Source organism: Plutella xylostella, chromosome 23, assembly GCF_932276165.1.
Source record: "Plutella xylostella chromosome 23, ilPluXylo3.1, whole genome shotgun sequence".
In the NCBI taxonomy this organism is placed as follows: Eukaryota; Metazoa; Arthropoda; class Insecta; order Lepidoptera; family Plutellidae; genus Plutella; species Plutella xylostella.
The window spans coordinates 3996007-4011660 of record NC_064003.1 but is presented as its reverse complement, the minus strand read 5'-3'; the positions used below and the strand labels follow the sequence as shown (position 1 = coordinate 4011660).

General features: G+C 36.8%; 2 protein-coding genes across 2 annotated transcripts in view; both read right to left on the bottom strand.

Annotated features, from left to right (window-relative positions):
* LOC105388960 overlaps positions 1 to 12845 on the bottom strand; it is a 147751-nt gene extending 134906 nt beyond the window's left edge. The window contains exon 1 of the mRNA XM_048629372.1: positions 12308 to 12845. The gene's annotated coding sequence lies outside the window, so the exon portion shown is untranslated. The remainder of the gene's footprint in view (positions 1 to 12307) is intronic.
* Positions 12846 to 13130: 285 nt separating this feature from the next.
* On the bottom strand, positions 13131 to 15376 carry LOC105388942. Its single transcript, XM_011559984.3, has 5 exons — positions 15229 to 15376; positions 14961 to 15027; positions 14586 to 14697; positions 14144 to 14336; positions 13131 to 13839 (listed from the first exon to the last, which is right to left on the bottom strand). Exons 2-5 carry the CDS (start codon positions 15025 to 15027, stop codon positions 13198 to 13200), a joined length of 1014 nt encoding a protein of 337 aa, XP_011558286.1. The 5' UTR covers positions 15229 to 15376; the 3' UTR covers positions 13131 to 13197.
* Between the last annotated feature and the right edge of the window lie 278 nt (positions 15377 to 15654).

Sequence of the window (15654 nt, the reverse complement as noted above, 5' to 3'; positions counted from 1 at the left end):
AGGCTTACGTAAGGCTCTGTCAAGAGGCTGTCAAGTGCCTTATAATTTAAGCATAATCACAGAATAATAACTAGTAAGGGTCACTTTTACCAAACGCTAAACGTATTTAAAATTGTATTTAAATCAAATTTTAAATACATTTTGTACTAACTGACACACGTTTGGCAGGCTACTAAATACGTTTAGCGTTTGGTGAAATTCCACCTAAGTATACGTCGCAAATTTTGATTTAAACACGTTTAAGTATTTTTTTAATGGCTAATACAGCTAGTGTTTACTTAGATAGGTAGTAGGTACCTAATTAATAAACCACAAACAGAAATGTCACCACTAGGCAGGTAATAATGTTATAACCGCAACCAGTAAACATACCGTTCAGAAATCATCGGTCAATCAGCGTATAGCGGTATACTGCGATGCACGAAAGATTAACAAAAATTGCGAACAATATACCTAATAAGGTAAAAAAAAAATGTATTGTGGAAGTCCCTGACCACTCCAAGATTCCATTAGGTACCTATTCATCTAGGATTATATTGTGCTTAGGCTAGTTGATTACAGGTTGGATACTTTAAATAGAAAAATTACACAAGTAAGTAGGTTGCTACTGTGAAATATTGTATGGATGAATGTCAATCGGACATAAAGTGATAGGCACTATACACATACAGAATCCGTTTTATTTATAAATGGAATACTTTTTGGAGTACGGAACCTTAAAAATGACAAAGCTAAATTAAAATAAAACAAAGTGAGCTTTGTGAAAGCGAGATGAAAAAAAACGGAGATCTATTTTTAAATATGAATGACGTGGATCGTTCGGATTTCAACACCCCATCGTTGTCGGAAGTTTTTTTATGGCGTCGTCGATTCGTCGACGGCATCTGAAATATTTCTTCCGTGATTTTACAAAGTTTGTCGTAAAAATACGTAAAGGATTTTAATAGATTTATATTTTTAAACTTTAATTGGTGTTAGTGATGATGGCGCTTCCATTATGAATGTGGAATTAATTTAATAACACCTTAATAAATTAAAGTGAGTAAATACTCACTGAGTCGTAAGGAAGTACTTACTTAACTACTTATTCAAATACCACACCAAAACTAGACACATACAAAGAACTTAGATATTTCCGTGCACTGGGAGTAGGCAAACGGCAAACCCAACCCAAATTCAAGATTTTAAATTTAGAACACGCACACAATATTTTTACTTTTTTTTTACTACTTCCATGGGCACGTAACATGCAGTGTTTGAAACATTTAATTAATAAACCACCAATCAATCAATACCCACCCGTATTCTTACTACGAAAGAGACCATTTTCACTTTCCGTTTAAGGGCAATGTAACCCTAATCGTTACGTGTTCGTTTTACAGGAAATGGTAACGGACATAGGAATTTTTATGAATGTTTCATTATACTAAGCCGCTCCTTTTGTTTATTTTTGGAATGAGTATTGTGAGTTTATTGCTGGACCAAATTGCGTGTAGGTATTGATATTTTGTTTCAGTTCAACTATAAGTATTCTATATTCTATAATAAACACGCCAAATCAATCAAGCAAGTAATCTGTCCACCGATATTTAAAAATACTTAAATGTTCTGTTTGCGAAATACAAATTATGACAAAGTACCTATGCCTACCTACTTAGGCCACGTTCAGATGACAAGCGCTCAACGCGCGTTTTGGTAACGCGCGTTTACAACTACATACATTTTATTCAGGCTGTACAGCAATTTATAAATATTAAGCCGTCAGTTACGCTCCCGATTGCAAAACAGTTGCTTCTTCTAATTTCAATGTAACAAGTAGTGAATTTGATTGCATTTTAGATGTTATAAAAGCAACACAAAACTAAACGAACAATAAATTACGAAAATCACTTCCCACGTCGACGTCGTCGTCGCGTTGCGGCGACACATCTTAAAAATAATATAAAGGAGGGAAACGAAACAATGAAATTACAAGGCAACATCGACATCGTAATATGCCCATAATACGTAGTTCCCACTCATTCACTCATTAACATTGTCGACTGATCCGTGACCGGTTACGGACTATCGCTCTGTTTTGTTTTTCTTTGCTTTTTATAATGATTATGCAATGGCCAGCGTTAGATTATGCCAGAAACAGCAATACGCGTCCGGCTTTGTTGATCGAGAAGTGTTGAGAACGAAAGTTGTAAATATCTAACGTGAACTTTGAAACACTTAATCGATGAAAGGATGTTTCTTCAAGCCGTCTTGTTGTAGAAATATAATAATAGGTTAGGTAGTGTAAATAGGTAAAGTATACTTAGGTAAAATTACGAGAGCTGCAGATCAGCTGATTTCATAACAAACTTGTAACCTTTCTTCAATGCCTCTTCCTAGATCACACACGTGATATGTGAATAATTATTGTGATATGTTTGTATTGTGACATGGTAACTACATACCTATGTATATCTATGATCGACATCGTACTTATCTGATTCTATTACACAGCCTAATCATACCCCAATAATGTCATCCACCCCAAAGATCATATCGATTTTTATGTCTTTTTATTTATCCTCTTACTACATACCGACCGACAAACCTTAATAAAAATATTTTCTGTCCATTTCCGATATCGCATTGTGTCCCCATCTCTTTGAAAGACGCTGTTTGATTAATTGACACCAGCCGTGTATGGAGGTCAATATAGGGTCGTTATGGCGTGACCGAAGCAAAATATGACCGCTCCCGTATTCTGGGTCGCTCGCTCCGTCCGATAACTCGAGTCGATAGCGGTTGATGAAAGACGACCGATAATTTTAATTACATTGGACTTTGAAGCCCTTTGATCTGACGGTAACATAGCCATTTCGTTACATTATCCTCTTCAAATTTGCTGTTGAGCAATAGGAAACGGAAACGCACAAGTTACATAATAATAGAAGACAGGCGGTATCGAACTCGCTTCCGGTCTCGGGGCCGCGGGTTCTAATCCCGCCCAGAGCAAAAATTCATGTCATGAGCTTTCTTGCTACGGTTTTGTCCTTGTATGGTATTTTTTATTTACACTACTTAAACTATATCAGGACCTGTCACCCACACCTTAGGCTGTGTCTGGTTTGGGTAGAACAGCCGGTAAAGTTGTGACTTTGTTCATGTTTGTGTTATAGATGACTGTGCTATTTGAAAGACTTCGACTATCAGCATGTATTACTCAATATGGCTGATGCCCGTATAGCTATGTACATATTGCTATCAATATTATGTATCTACCAAGCTTTGCAAACAGACGTTGGTAAATATGTTTCTAAGATAATACTCGTAAATCCGGATATTGCCATGTAAAAGATGAAGGATGATGCGGTGTAAAGAAATCTTCTGAGAACAAAACAGCCATTCAGGCGGATATCAATGGCGCTTCAGTAACAAGGTCAAGCGATTCCTCTATCGATCGTTTAAAAAAACCTGCCGATGATACGCTTTTGCTGAAGCGCAAGCGAATGTTTAAGTGCAAAAAATTCGGGTGACTAAGTTTTGAATATAAAGTTATGAGTTATTTAAAAACAGTAAACTCATTCATTCATTCATCCCTTTCAAAGGTTCCCTGTAAGAGATCGCTTTTACCGATAAGACCACCTACCGTACTATGTCAGCTTGTAAATTGTGATAATTACGGGGCGCCCGGTATTATAAAAGTAATGGTTATGTCATGAATTTTATCAATAATCTTAATTATTTAAAAATCTTGTTACATAAGATTCATAAGTCCCGTTTACACCCTGTATTTCGTCACGTATGAAACGACATGATCCATTCTTTCTCGATTGCTGAACACGGCGAGGCGGCGGAATGGATCCTTCGGGTATTGAGCGGTTCCAACTCCGAAATACGATATTCGATGGTCCCCGAGCGACTGGTGGTAGCCTGGTGGGTTACTCTATCTATTGTTGTGTAATCGGCACGTTTATCCTTTTAGAAACTTCGTTATTCGTCATATAGAGTGACCCCCCTGGTTTTCCGTTGAACTCGTCATATTTCATTGTGTGCTGTGGGACGTCCTGGTGAAATTCACTGGGTGATAAAAAAAAATTGGTAGGTAAATGCGGAGAAGCAATTTAGAAAAATTACGTTAAAAATACGCACCTACTCGCACTCGAATGATAATTTATTTTGTCTGAGATTAGTTTTGAAACAAGGATGATATAATGTATTTTGAAAAACTTTAAAATCAAAGAGCCATCAAACCGTCTGAAACTTTTAAAACTGACCAACCAAATTAATTTGGTACACAGTGCGCAGTGGTGAATCAATTTGGCATATTATGTTGAAAAAAATATACCGAATGGTAACTGGTTGTTTATTAAAACGAGGTGGAATAGGAGCCTAGTGGCTTGCACGCTTCATTGATTAGTTACTTCCTCGCTGTGCTGTAGGAGTGGACAAAGGGTGAGACCTAGGCACAGACTACATCTAGATATGTTGGATATCTAGACTACATAGGATATTATTATCTAGTATAATCTATTATTATTCTTCAGTTCTGGTCTCAATCGAACTCTCTCAAAGTGTGCACCGGAGCAACCACTTGAAAACTATCCTATCACAAAGTGTTTTCGTAGACTATCGAAACTTGTACCTGACTTTGGCGGTAAAGGAAACTGACAGCTTCCTACTTGGGAGAGGGCTATGTCCAGAACATGGTAATGAAAAATAAGTAATTATAGTTAAATGAGTTATTTGCGAGTATAAACTCCCAACAAATATGTTTAACAACCTATCTTTTTCCCCGTAAGCTCGCTTAGCATTCATAGAGTAAAAATAAGCTTATGAATAGCGTTTGAGTTTATTCGTTATAAACACTATCTATAGACTTCTGATTTACACGTTAGACTAGCCTTTCTGCGCAAACATCATAATTACAATGTCTCAATCTTAATACACTTCCACTGCTATTGCTTTACTGGTGAAATTGAAATTTTACAACAAAAAGATCTGAGAGCATTGTTCTCTACGTGTTATCTACACAACAATAACATTTAATCTGATATAACGCAATATTTGTAATCTAAACTATATCTTGTGAGAAATATCTGCATTATTTTAAAACTTCATATCACTTAACTTTTACTTAACCGAAGTGCGCCTAGACTAGAGCTAGATAAATACCAAACGTATCAAGTACTATCAACCTAAAAACTGCTTAGAGACAATTTATACTTATGTATTTGCTTTACAGCTACAAAAGTTATTTGATAATTAAGTGCTGGCAACGAAATATTGGGGTACTACGATAATGGTAGTTGGTACGGAACCCTTCCATCCGCGACTTGGACTTGGACGGTTTTTTATAAAGTAGTACTAGAATTATAATTTCTTTAAGTTATTTGACAGCGCCTACATAATTTATTAACTACTCGTATCTTATTAGACAGCTAGCCGTTTGTATCGCAACTGATTTACAACTGACTTAGAAAAGCTCTGAATTTTCAGTAGGTTTGCATCGTTCACTATTCCCTAAACACGTTACGAGAAACCTCCGTAAATAAATATCTCGTAAAAATCGAGTCAGCAGAATTGTAGAGTCGGCATTATTTATAATTCGGGCCGCTCTCGATCGAGATTCGAGATATATGACTGTATGTATACGATAAGGTATACTCTCCCATATAGGTACCTATTTATGAACGTTGTTTGTTTCAAATATAGCATGATGTATAAATGTGTCTGTCACTGTGCGAAGACAATTTTTATTAATAACAAGATTAAAGACTCTGCTAACAAATCTAAGGCCGTTTGGACTATTATTAATAACGAAACGGGGAAGAATCGAACACGCTAGACAAATTTATCTTTGAAGATAGGCAATGACATTATAACATCGAATGATGCGGTGGCGAGGGTCTTTGAAGAGTTTTTTACGAACATTCCTTTAGAGACTACTTGTAACCTAGATTCTTCGGCTGCAGCAGCTGAAACCCTGACGAAGGAGAATGCACCTTCAACCGATAAGGAATTTAAATTCAGATATATTGATACATTAACTATTATAAAAACATTTATAAGTCCTTAAATATGAAGAAAACTGAAGACTTGTGGGGAATGTCAGTTAAATTTGTTCTTTCTATTATTAATAAAATCGCCCCAACTTTGGCTAACATTTTTAATAAATGTATCGCTGAAGGTGTGTTCCCAGATCTTATGAAATTGAGTAAAATTATACCTCTGCTCAAGAGTGGGGATATGGAGGACCCTGCAAATTTCAGGCCTGTCTCGGTTCTTCCAGTTTTGAGTAAAATATTTGAGAGGGTCATACTCAATCAGATGCTTTTGCATGTCAATGAAGCTCGATTGTTTCATAGCCAGCAGTATGGTTTTACAAAAGGCAAATCAACATTTGATAGCTTCATATTTAGACAAGAGGCAACAAAGGGTCGATATTAACAATACTAAATCACAGGGGGCTCATGTAAAGATAGGCGTCCCTCAAGGATCTATTCTAGGACCATTTTTATTCCTCATTTATATTAATGACTTGCCTTTTATGGTTGAAAAATTTACTAATATAGTTTTATTTGCTGACGATACTTCTTTGCTTTTTAAAGTTAAAAGAAGTGAAAATATTTTTTATGAAATTAATTCTATTCTGTCTGACATACACGATTGGTTTACCGTAAATAATCTTTTATTGAATTCTAAGAAAACGAAATGTATTAAATTTACACTGCCGAATGTTGGACAATGCGATACTAACATTATTCTAGATGGGAATAAATTGGACCTAGTTAATGATACTGTCTTTCTTGGGATGACTATAGATTCAAAGTTACAGTGGGGACCTCACATTGCCAAATTGGCTGGAAGGTTGAGCTCCGCAGCTTTTGCTGTACGGAAAATTAGACAACTGACCGACGTTGAAACCGCCAGATTAGTTTACTTTAGTTATTTCCACAGCTTATTGCCGTATGGCATTTTGCTTTGGGGTAGAGCCGCTGATATTGAAACTATATTTGTATTACAGAAAAGAGCCATCCACTCTACATACAAACTTGGTTCCAAAGATTCATTGAGAGAACTATTTAAAGAAATTAACATCCTTACAGTTCCATGTCAGTGTTCCGTGTCATTTTTTCCAATTTAATGTATGTACGAAAGAATATTTCAACTTTTGATACAATTGGCAGTAATCATGACATTAATACTAGGAACAAGCATAAGCTGGCTTTTCCAGCGATGCGTCTGGCGAAAGTTAATAAATCGTTTTTAGGGTACTGTATTAGATTTTATAATAGGCTTCCAACAGAAGTTGCTCAAATGCCAGAGAATAAGTTTAAGTGTTACATTAAAGAGAAACTCTGTAAAAAAGCTTATTATAAAATTGATGATTACTTAGAGGACGTTAATGCATGGCTGTGATAAGTAGTTAGCTCTGCTCATATTATTATAATAATTATTATTAAGCTTATAAGTATTGTATACCAACTAGTTTTAAGTCTTTTTTTGAAAAGATGGCTCAGGAGTTTCTTGCCTCCGTTCTTCTCCTTAGACAGAAACAGCCCCCCCTTATCCGAACGGAGAGTAATTTGTAAAAATTGACGTTCATCAGAAAATTTTATATTTGTACGATGAATAAAAAATTTTGACTTTGACTTTGACTTTGAAATTCATAGTTTTGTTAGTTTAGTATGCTAAGGGATCACGAATTTTATTGTCATTAAAATAGCAAGGATGAAGAAGATGGAGACGGGCAGCGCTAATAATATTTCCCACAATAGCCAATATTTTTTCTGGGTCCTTATTGCAATCGAGACTCTCTTAACGGCGGCAGGGAGGGGTGTTGGTGTGTTCGATAGACCACCATTTATCAAAGAACTTCATACAATTGTCACCCAGCTGATTGATTGTCCACGATTGTTATTGAATCTTTTGTGCAAGAAATATATAGGTACTTATACAGGGCTCTCCATTATCCGTCCCACGGAAAGGTTTTCAATTTAAAAACGAAACGTAATTTCGAGTTCAAAGGGTTTTGCCGTGTTGGGCGAGCGAGCCCTATAATTTTGCAGAAAGGTGCTTTCATAAAAGTTGGTAAGGTTATTCAATGTTTAGGGATGTGCATTAGTAGGTACCTACCTAACGAATTATTTTACATTTATTTATTAATTATTATTATATCAACTATTAAGTTCCCTTCGTATTATTCCTATTATTATATGTAAATTGATAATGAATGATTATAAGTAAGTATCTAATGACCAATTTATAGTTTCAAACAAACGAAGGCGTTTCTAAAGGACACTTTTTCTCCATCAGTATGTGAGACGGGGCCCGCTAATATCCGTCCAACAAAGAAAAGTTAATTAGCTAGAAAATGGCGGTTTCACTTTATTGATTGTGCGACGTGCATATTGAGTAGCCATAGCCAGACTGCAGGACTATTCAGAGATACAATATCGTTTTTAAAGCGATACCGACCCTACTTACCTAAATTAGGCTACAAAACATTTTTCGGCGGTATTTCTGACGCTCTGTGACTACCTGCCTACTTACTAGGTAGGACTCGGTATCGCTACCAGCCGTGACTTCAATATGGCTTAAGTTTGAATCTTAGACAAGTTATGCATGTTTTTCTATGGTTCTGAACAAAGGCTGTATTATAAAGCGCGAATACAGATATTTCGGTTTTCTACCATGACAGAGCGTATCTCGAGGAGACAAGTTGAGAAAACCCACTGAACTTTCATGAGCCGGCTCCGCCCTGAACGCTGCATTTGTACACAGACTATACAGGAATTCACTGTCGTTTAGGAATGACTTTGTAGTTCCGAATAGCCCAGCCAAAGCGGTCACGAGCTGCGGTGAACCGGTGAATGTTACATTAGATTAGGTTACATGCACTCACCACCGCGACTGTATTTATAATACCTATACATACTGTGACATATTGTGTGAAGTTCCAGACACGGTGACTTTACCAGTGAGTAACTCTAATAGCCTGGTTACACCTACCGAGTAGAGTGGTGAGACAGTACCATTGGTCCAGGATTGGCCTAGGATAGTGTCTCGTTACTCTACTCGGGAGGTGTAATCAGGGTATAAGAGTGAGCTTATTCTGGCTGGCTATTCCGAAGATAATATACCTACAGCGTTTTATTTTATTACTCACTTACATTTCTCCGTCAACAACAAGACACACACTCGAGCAGGATCTAGGTAGGTACTTACGTTTAAGTCCAATGAGAATAACTTTCATTGATTAAGGGCTGATTTTTCAATAGTCAGATAAACTTTATCTGAGGAATAAAACTGTTGCTGTCACTGTCACATACAAAAATTCTGACGCGACAGCATCAGAATTATTCCGCAGATAACTTTTATCTGACCATTGAAAAATCAGCCCTAAGGTAGGTAGTATAATAATCGTATATAATTAAGACTTGATGTCTTGAACGTGAGGTATACAATGACATGGTTTGATCAAAAGTACTATGACTCTGCCGTGCGCATCAACTAGCTAGAACCTACCTACATTTGACTTTTTCCCGGTTTGCAACATAACATCATGTCATCAGCTTACGGCAAATTTGCACGCAATTCTGTAAGCAACCATCGTTAATCATCACTAGCCATTACAGTGCAGTTCCTACCTACGTGTGTGATTGATGGCAGCGTAGTGAACTATCGTTTATTTGTTAATCTGTGCTCGTGTTTCGGTTGGCGGCATTTTAGTGTCAATCTCAGATCAAGTTAGGTCATCCACTATTACTATAAAATGATTTTATAGATGTTCTATCTAGGTCTAAGCATCCGTTTTTTCTCTTTGTCTTCTATAGTGTAGGGAACACAAATATTAAGTTAAAATATTACTTAAAATAGTTCAAATAAATTGTGAGTACCTACCTATTTTATCTAATCTAGAATCTAGATGCAGGTCATCACGATCTAGGATACTACTACTCGTTGGTAATTTCAACAGAACTGCCTTGAAACCGGTATCCGTAACTACTCAACTGCAAATCTTACAATAAACGATTAACTATCTAATCTAACGGTCGAAATAAGGTTAATTCATACCAGTAGCCAGAATAAATTACATAAAGTCATGTCCAAGAGAATTGTAAATGTAAGGTAGATCGTTTTCAAAAAAGATCACATCTTGAGATAGGATTCTTCCTTTATCTAGACTTGGGAGTTTAAAAATACACAACGTAATAGAGGGAAGCCTAGAGCAATTTATCGGGGACTACTGAGACAAGACCTGTGTAAATAATCGGTGAACGTATAATAAAATAAGAACAAAATTTTCTAGTATAGTTAAGTACTACATAACCTCTATAGCTTCAAGGTATGAACTTAATACGTATCCCATTGAATATATCAGATTTAGTTTCTCTCTACAACAGGTTAAAAATTATGTACTACGTAAGTACCACTAAGGACATCTTATGTACGGTCAGCTTCATAAGTAGATGCACTTTTATGTAGGTAAGAAGGTACCTCGTCAAACTAAGAAACCGCAAATATTTATTATATATATCTATAATCTATATCTATAAATTAATATGAGGTTTATGAGTTTCACAAGGTACAAAAGTTTACTTAGATACTTATGACGCTGACTGTATTATACTAATTTAATTCAGGTTATGTCCCTATAGTATAATGTCAGCAGCCTAGTTGATATTTGACACGGCGTAATTCATGGAATTATCGAATATTGCTTCTGTCGATAGTCGCGGGTTAACGGCGATTTATGGCTAAATGTGAATATATCCCTATCCCTACATCCACACATCATCTATCCATTAATCGATAGTACCTAGTGTGTCGATAGTAATCGTAGGTATGCACTTATTTACAATTAAATTCGCGTTGTTTTATGGAATTTAGGTTAAAGTTTATAGGCAGACCGGCAGAACACACAGATAAGTAGTGAAAAGACTTAACTGACCCGTGAGGTCGTGAGGTAGGTAGTTAGAAACCATGATACTGAGGGTTTATCGCGAAATCCAAAGTCAAATTGGATACATTTTTAATTCGAAAATCGTTTTAGATTTCTTGCTAACTGTAGGTATGTACCTTTGCGTCGCCACGACTGGTGTAGTAAACTCTTAAACTACTAGCTGACTGGTGAATAAGTTATTATGTAAAAGTGTAATTATAATTATGAATTAATTACAGCGGCACCACGGCTCGTGAACAGCGGAAGGAAGATTACACACGAACACCAGCAACACCGCCCAAGGTGACGTGTTTGTTGTTTGTTTGGCTGCATGTTTGTGAAAAAACGTTTTTGCTTTTTTTATACATGTGACTTATCTAACTAATATCTAACATTGTCCTGAATGTATAGGAATTGCATAAAATAAATGCCTGGCTAAGGCCTAGCTACATACTATTATGGATTTGACGGACTTAGGAACAACTGAGATTTATTCAATGACTGACTGAATGAATGAGAAAAAAAATTGACTACCGAATGGTGCAGTGGTTAGTGACCCTGACTACTATGCCGATGGTCCCGGGTTCGATCTCCGATATTTGTTTAAATTTAAGACAGATATTTGTAGTTCCGGTCTTGATTGTTTGGGCAATGTGACACAATCTAAGCAGTCTAACGTAAGTCCCTATCCCTACCTTTTACGCTATTTACCTGCCTAGTGCCTACCTACCACCATATTCATAACAACCGAGAAACATTACGCTCCTCCTTCGGCAGTCGGGTAAAAAGGGTACTCAGTATTTTATTTCATACAGTCAATTTCATATCTACCAACGTACCAACATTATAAATTTATAGGTAGGGAGGCACGTTTTGGTAGTAAAATGCATTCATATTAATGGTCCATTGAACATTAATAACTAAACGATTGTTATCGAAAAACAATTAAAGGCAATACCTAGTTACGTACCTAGGTACCTACGTGTGTTTGAGTTTTAATTGCATTAAAAAGGGAATCATGTCTGTATGTAGAACTTCCTTTTACACACCTACCTTCATCCTACATTATTATTTAATGAAGGGAAAATTATCAACGTAACTACCTACTTAGCATTTACATATATGTGGCACAGTGGCGACATTAAAATGTATAAATAAACGATTGATATGTCTCTTCCCTTTATGGTATAGCCGATATGGCTTGTATGGGCGACTATGCCCATTGAATAATGATTGCAAGTCCTGTTACACACTGGCTTGCGAGCTAACATAGGTATCTCTACTGAGCTGCTTTACTCATTACCTCATTAGATTCTGAAGCAAATCTTATTAGGCTTTACTTATAAATAGGTAGTGAAGTAACAAATGAATGACGATGTTTACCTTCAAGCTGAAGAGCCCCTCCGCATACTCCAAACAGTAAATCCGAACCTCTCAGGCACAATACACGGTAAAAACAAAATCACTGGCACACAACACAAAAATAATTCCAACCTTAACTCGAGATCCTTTAAATCCTCACAGCGTCTGGCAGAACTGAACACACACGATCTACGCGTTTTGTTTTGGAGGAAATAATAAAAACTCGCACAATATTTAGACAGATGGCTGTATTTTTACACTCGCGACGTAAAAATACCCCGTTATTTTTGGTTTCAACGCGCGCCGTTCACTCGCTGAGCGCACCGGTCTACTGAATCGCTAGCACGAGAACACTCGAGCTGCTATGTTCTGCGTTAACTAAAACCTCTGCGCTGCCAAGCCATTCTCGTCCTTCGTTAGCACCCCATAAAAGTCACGGTGAAGGTTTAATAGCCGTGCGTTCACTTTTGAAAAGGTTGTAAATCAGCGCCATCTATTAGCACCGTGTCTGAGCTTCGTTGAAAGCCCGTAGATTTAACGTTGTACGTTATTGTTACGGGCGCGGGCGGTTGATTAACTTGTTAACTTGCCAGTTTACGTCTACGTGCCTCGTAGTTAAGATTGTATGAACCATAGATGTCGCTAGTGGTGATTTTTAACTTCGACAAACTTTACTACAAAATATAATATCAGCGGATTATTGTTGACTAGAATAAAATATCACATCGCATCGGAACGCCAGAGCCAGAACACTCTAATCATGGGTATAATTTCAAGGTATAAATAAAACATGAAAGGTAAAATTCGCTGCAAACATTGGCATCTTACATCAAAACACGCGTCATAAACATATAGCTATTTAATTTTCAAAAAGTAAATGATTAATTCATTCTTTACCCTAAAAACTTAATTCAGTTAATAGTCACTTTACATGATAACTCAGTTTCAGTCTGTTCGGCGGTCACTTTCACCAAATTGTTATTGGTCATGATGTTCTTTGGATGATAGCCCGACTTGAGCCACGACTCCAGGACATCTGTACTCGGCAGCATTGTGCGTAGAGTATTCCTAGCGTAGATATACGCTTGCGGAGAGTACTTGTAGATACTCAGGGCGAAGTTTTTCAAGTCATTTGAATGCCTCAGCGGCATCGCCAGAACGAGCCCATTAGAATCCTCTTTTATCTTGTCCTGTATTGACAGGAGTATCCTGGATTTCTTTTTCTTCTTCTGATTTATTAGTTTCTGTTTTACCTCAATCGCGTGCTTTAATCTCTCCAGGTATTTCGCCTGTTGGTTGTGTAGCTTCATGTTGCCTCGCAGTTTTTCTTTTACGCCGACGGTTTGTCGTTGCAACTGTTGCACTTCTGTAAATAGCTTGAGGAGTTCTACATTGTCTAACTGCTTGTTTGAGGCTTGAGGCTCGTTTCTCTTCACTGGTGGCGGTTCATCTAACTCATCCTCTTCTAACTCTTCGTACTCGGAATCCATTTCGTAATCTTCGCCGTTTTCTAACACATCATTTTCTAGTGTCTCCTCGTCAATGTACTCACCCTGAAACAAAAGCACTGTATATAGAAATATATTTTTTTGTGTTTTCTATTGGAGTGGTAAAAAACATAATTTTAAACAACTTTATTTCTAACTAGCTATTGCCTGTAAGCTCTGCTTCGCCTTCAAAGCTTTTCCCTTGGGAATTCCGACTTAAAAGTAACTTATATCTTAACCTAGGATGTCAGCATAGTACATTACATACCACATTTCGTAAAAATATACCCAGCCATTTTCCCACAAAACAAACTTTCATCTTTAACACTAAAATAAATACTCCTGACCCGTCCCAATGAACATCCATTACCTCTAACACATGTCCTGGCAATTTGGCAGACGGGATGGCTTTGCTGACTAGTATCAGATTGCCTTGTTCATTACAGTCAAATGAGTCCATGGAGAAGTGGTTGATGCAGATGTAAGAGTAGTCCGTCGGAGTCCAGTCATGTCTCCCCGTGAGGTCTGCCCAGATCTGACGAAGACTCTCTTCTTCAGGAAACCTGGAGCAGAATATTATACAATGTAGCTGCTAAGTTACTGATTTATTTTTATAACAGAGGCTGAGAGTTTGACTCACTTGACTTGGCCTATTTAGCTGTAAATTAAGCTGTTATAGACAATATTGTATAGTTATTTTAATAATCTTTCATAAATCACAGTATAATTGGGTGTTATTGTTACTGTCCTAAAGTAGTAGTACAGAGGGCCTTTACAAGAATGTGCCTCATCTCCACTAAACTAGAACTTACCCAAAAAAGTTGTGAGACTCCAATGACTTGTAGTCATCACACCCCAGAACTGCACATGTTTTGGTAATCTCAGTGTCATCACTGCTTTGTTTTACTTCAGGGGCTACCATTGCTGTAATGAAAATATTTTTTAAGCATTGAAAGATAATTTTGCTTATTCTTTTTGGTGTAGTCCATAAAAACATAATTTTAATAACAAGCAGAATATTTCTACTGCGTCAGCAGACAAAGCAATAACTTTATGCTTTAGTAAATTAGCTGTCGGAAAAAAAAGTTTTTCAGTCAGGGACTACAGAAAGGGTTATGTTAAGTTAATAGGACAAGTTAAGTCTTGGTCAGTGTGACCTAGGTCTTTAATGTTGCTTTTTGTCTTACCTATAGGAGTCGCTTTTCCGTGATCTGTTCCATTTTCTTTAACTTTATTAAAATTCATAGAAGCCATCTGAAACAACAGTGTTTTTAGTGTTATGTCTAATGTTTTTAACAGGTTATAATAATATTACAATGAGATCTAGGATAACATTACCGAGGTGTACATTAACTATTAGGTCGGTACACATATAAACAAAAAATAAAACTTAATTACCTAAATAATTGTATATTTTACTGATTACGTTGTTGTAGCTTTGCTTTGGCTACTTACCCTTTTGTTTCGATTTCTACTGCAGTAACACAATATATCTCCAGTTTTCCACTTCCACAAATTGTCAATATTTTGATGTACATATAAAGCTAAGATCGGTTTGTTGTTATTTTCTATTATTAAACTAGTAGGTATTTGCTGCAATGCAAGCAAACAAAAATTAAAATTGTGTCTCGTGCCGACTGCCGCCGCCGCGAACACAGAGTACTTTTAACAATATCGTGACGTTTAGCTTAGCTTAGCAACACAGAGTAGAAAAAAAGTTTAGGCCGCGTCCGGACGAGGCGTTGCGTCGTCGGCGGCGCGGCGGCACTAGTATTTTTATTTAAATTTATTTATACTTGCTTACTATTAACTCTATAGATAGATGGTTCGGTTTATGTACAAATCTCCGCCATGGAGTATATATACGAGTGCGTGTAGTGC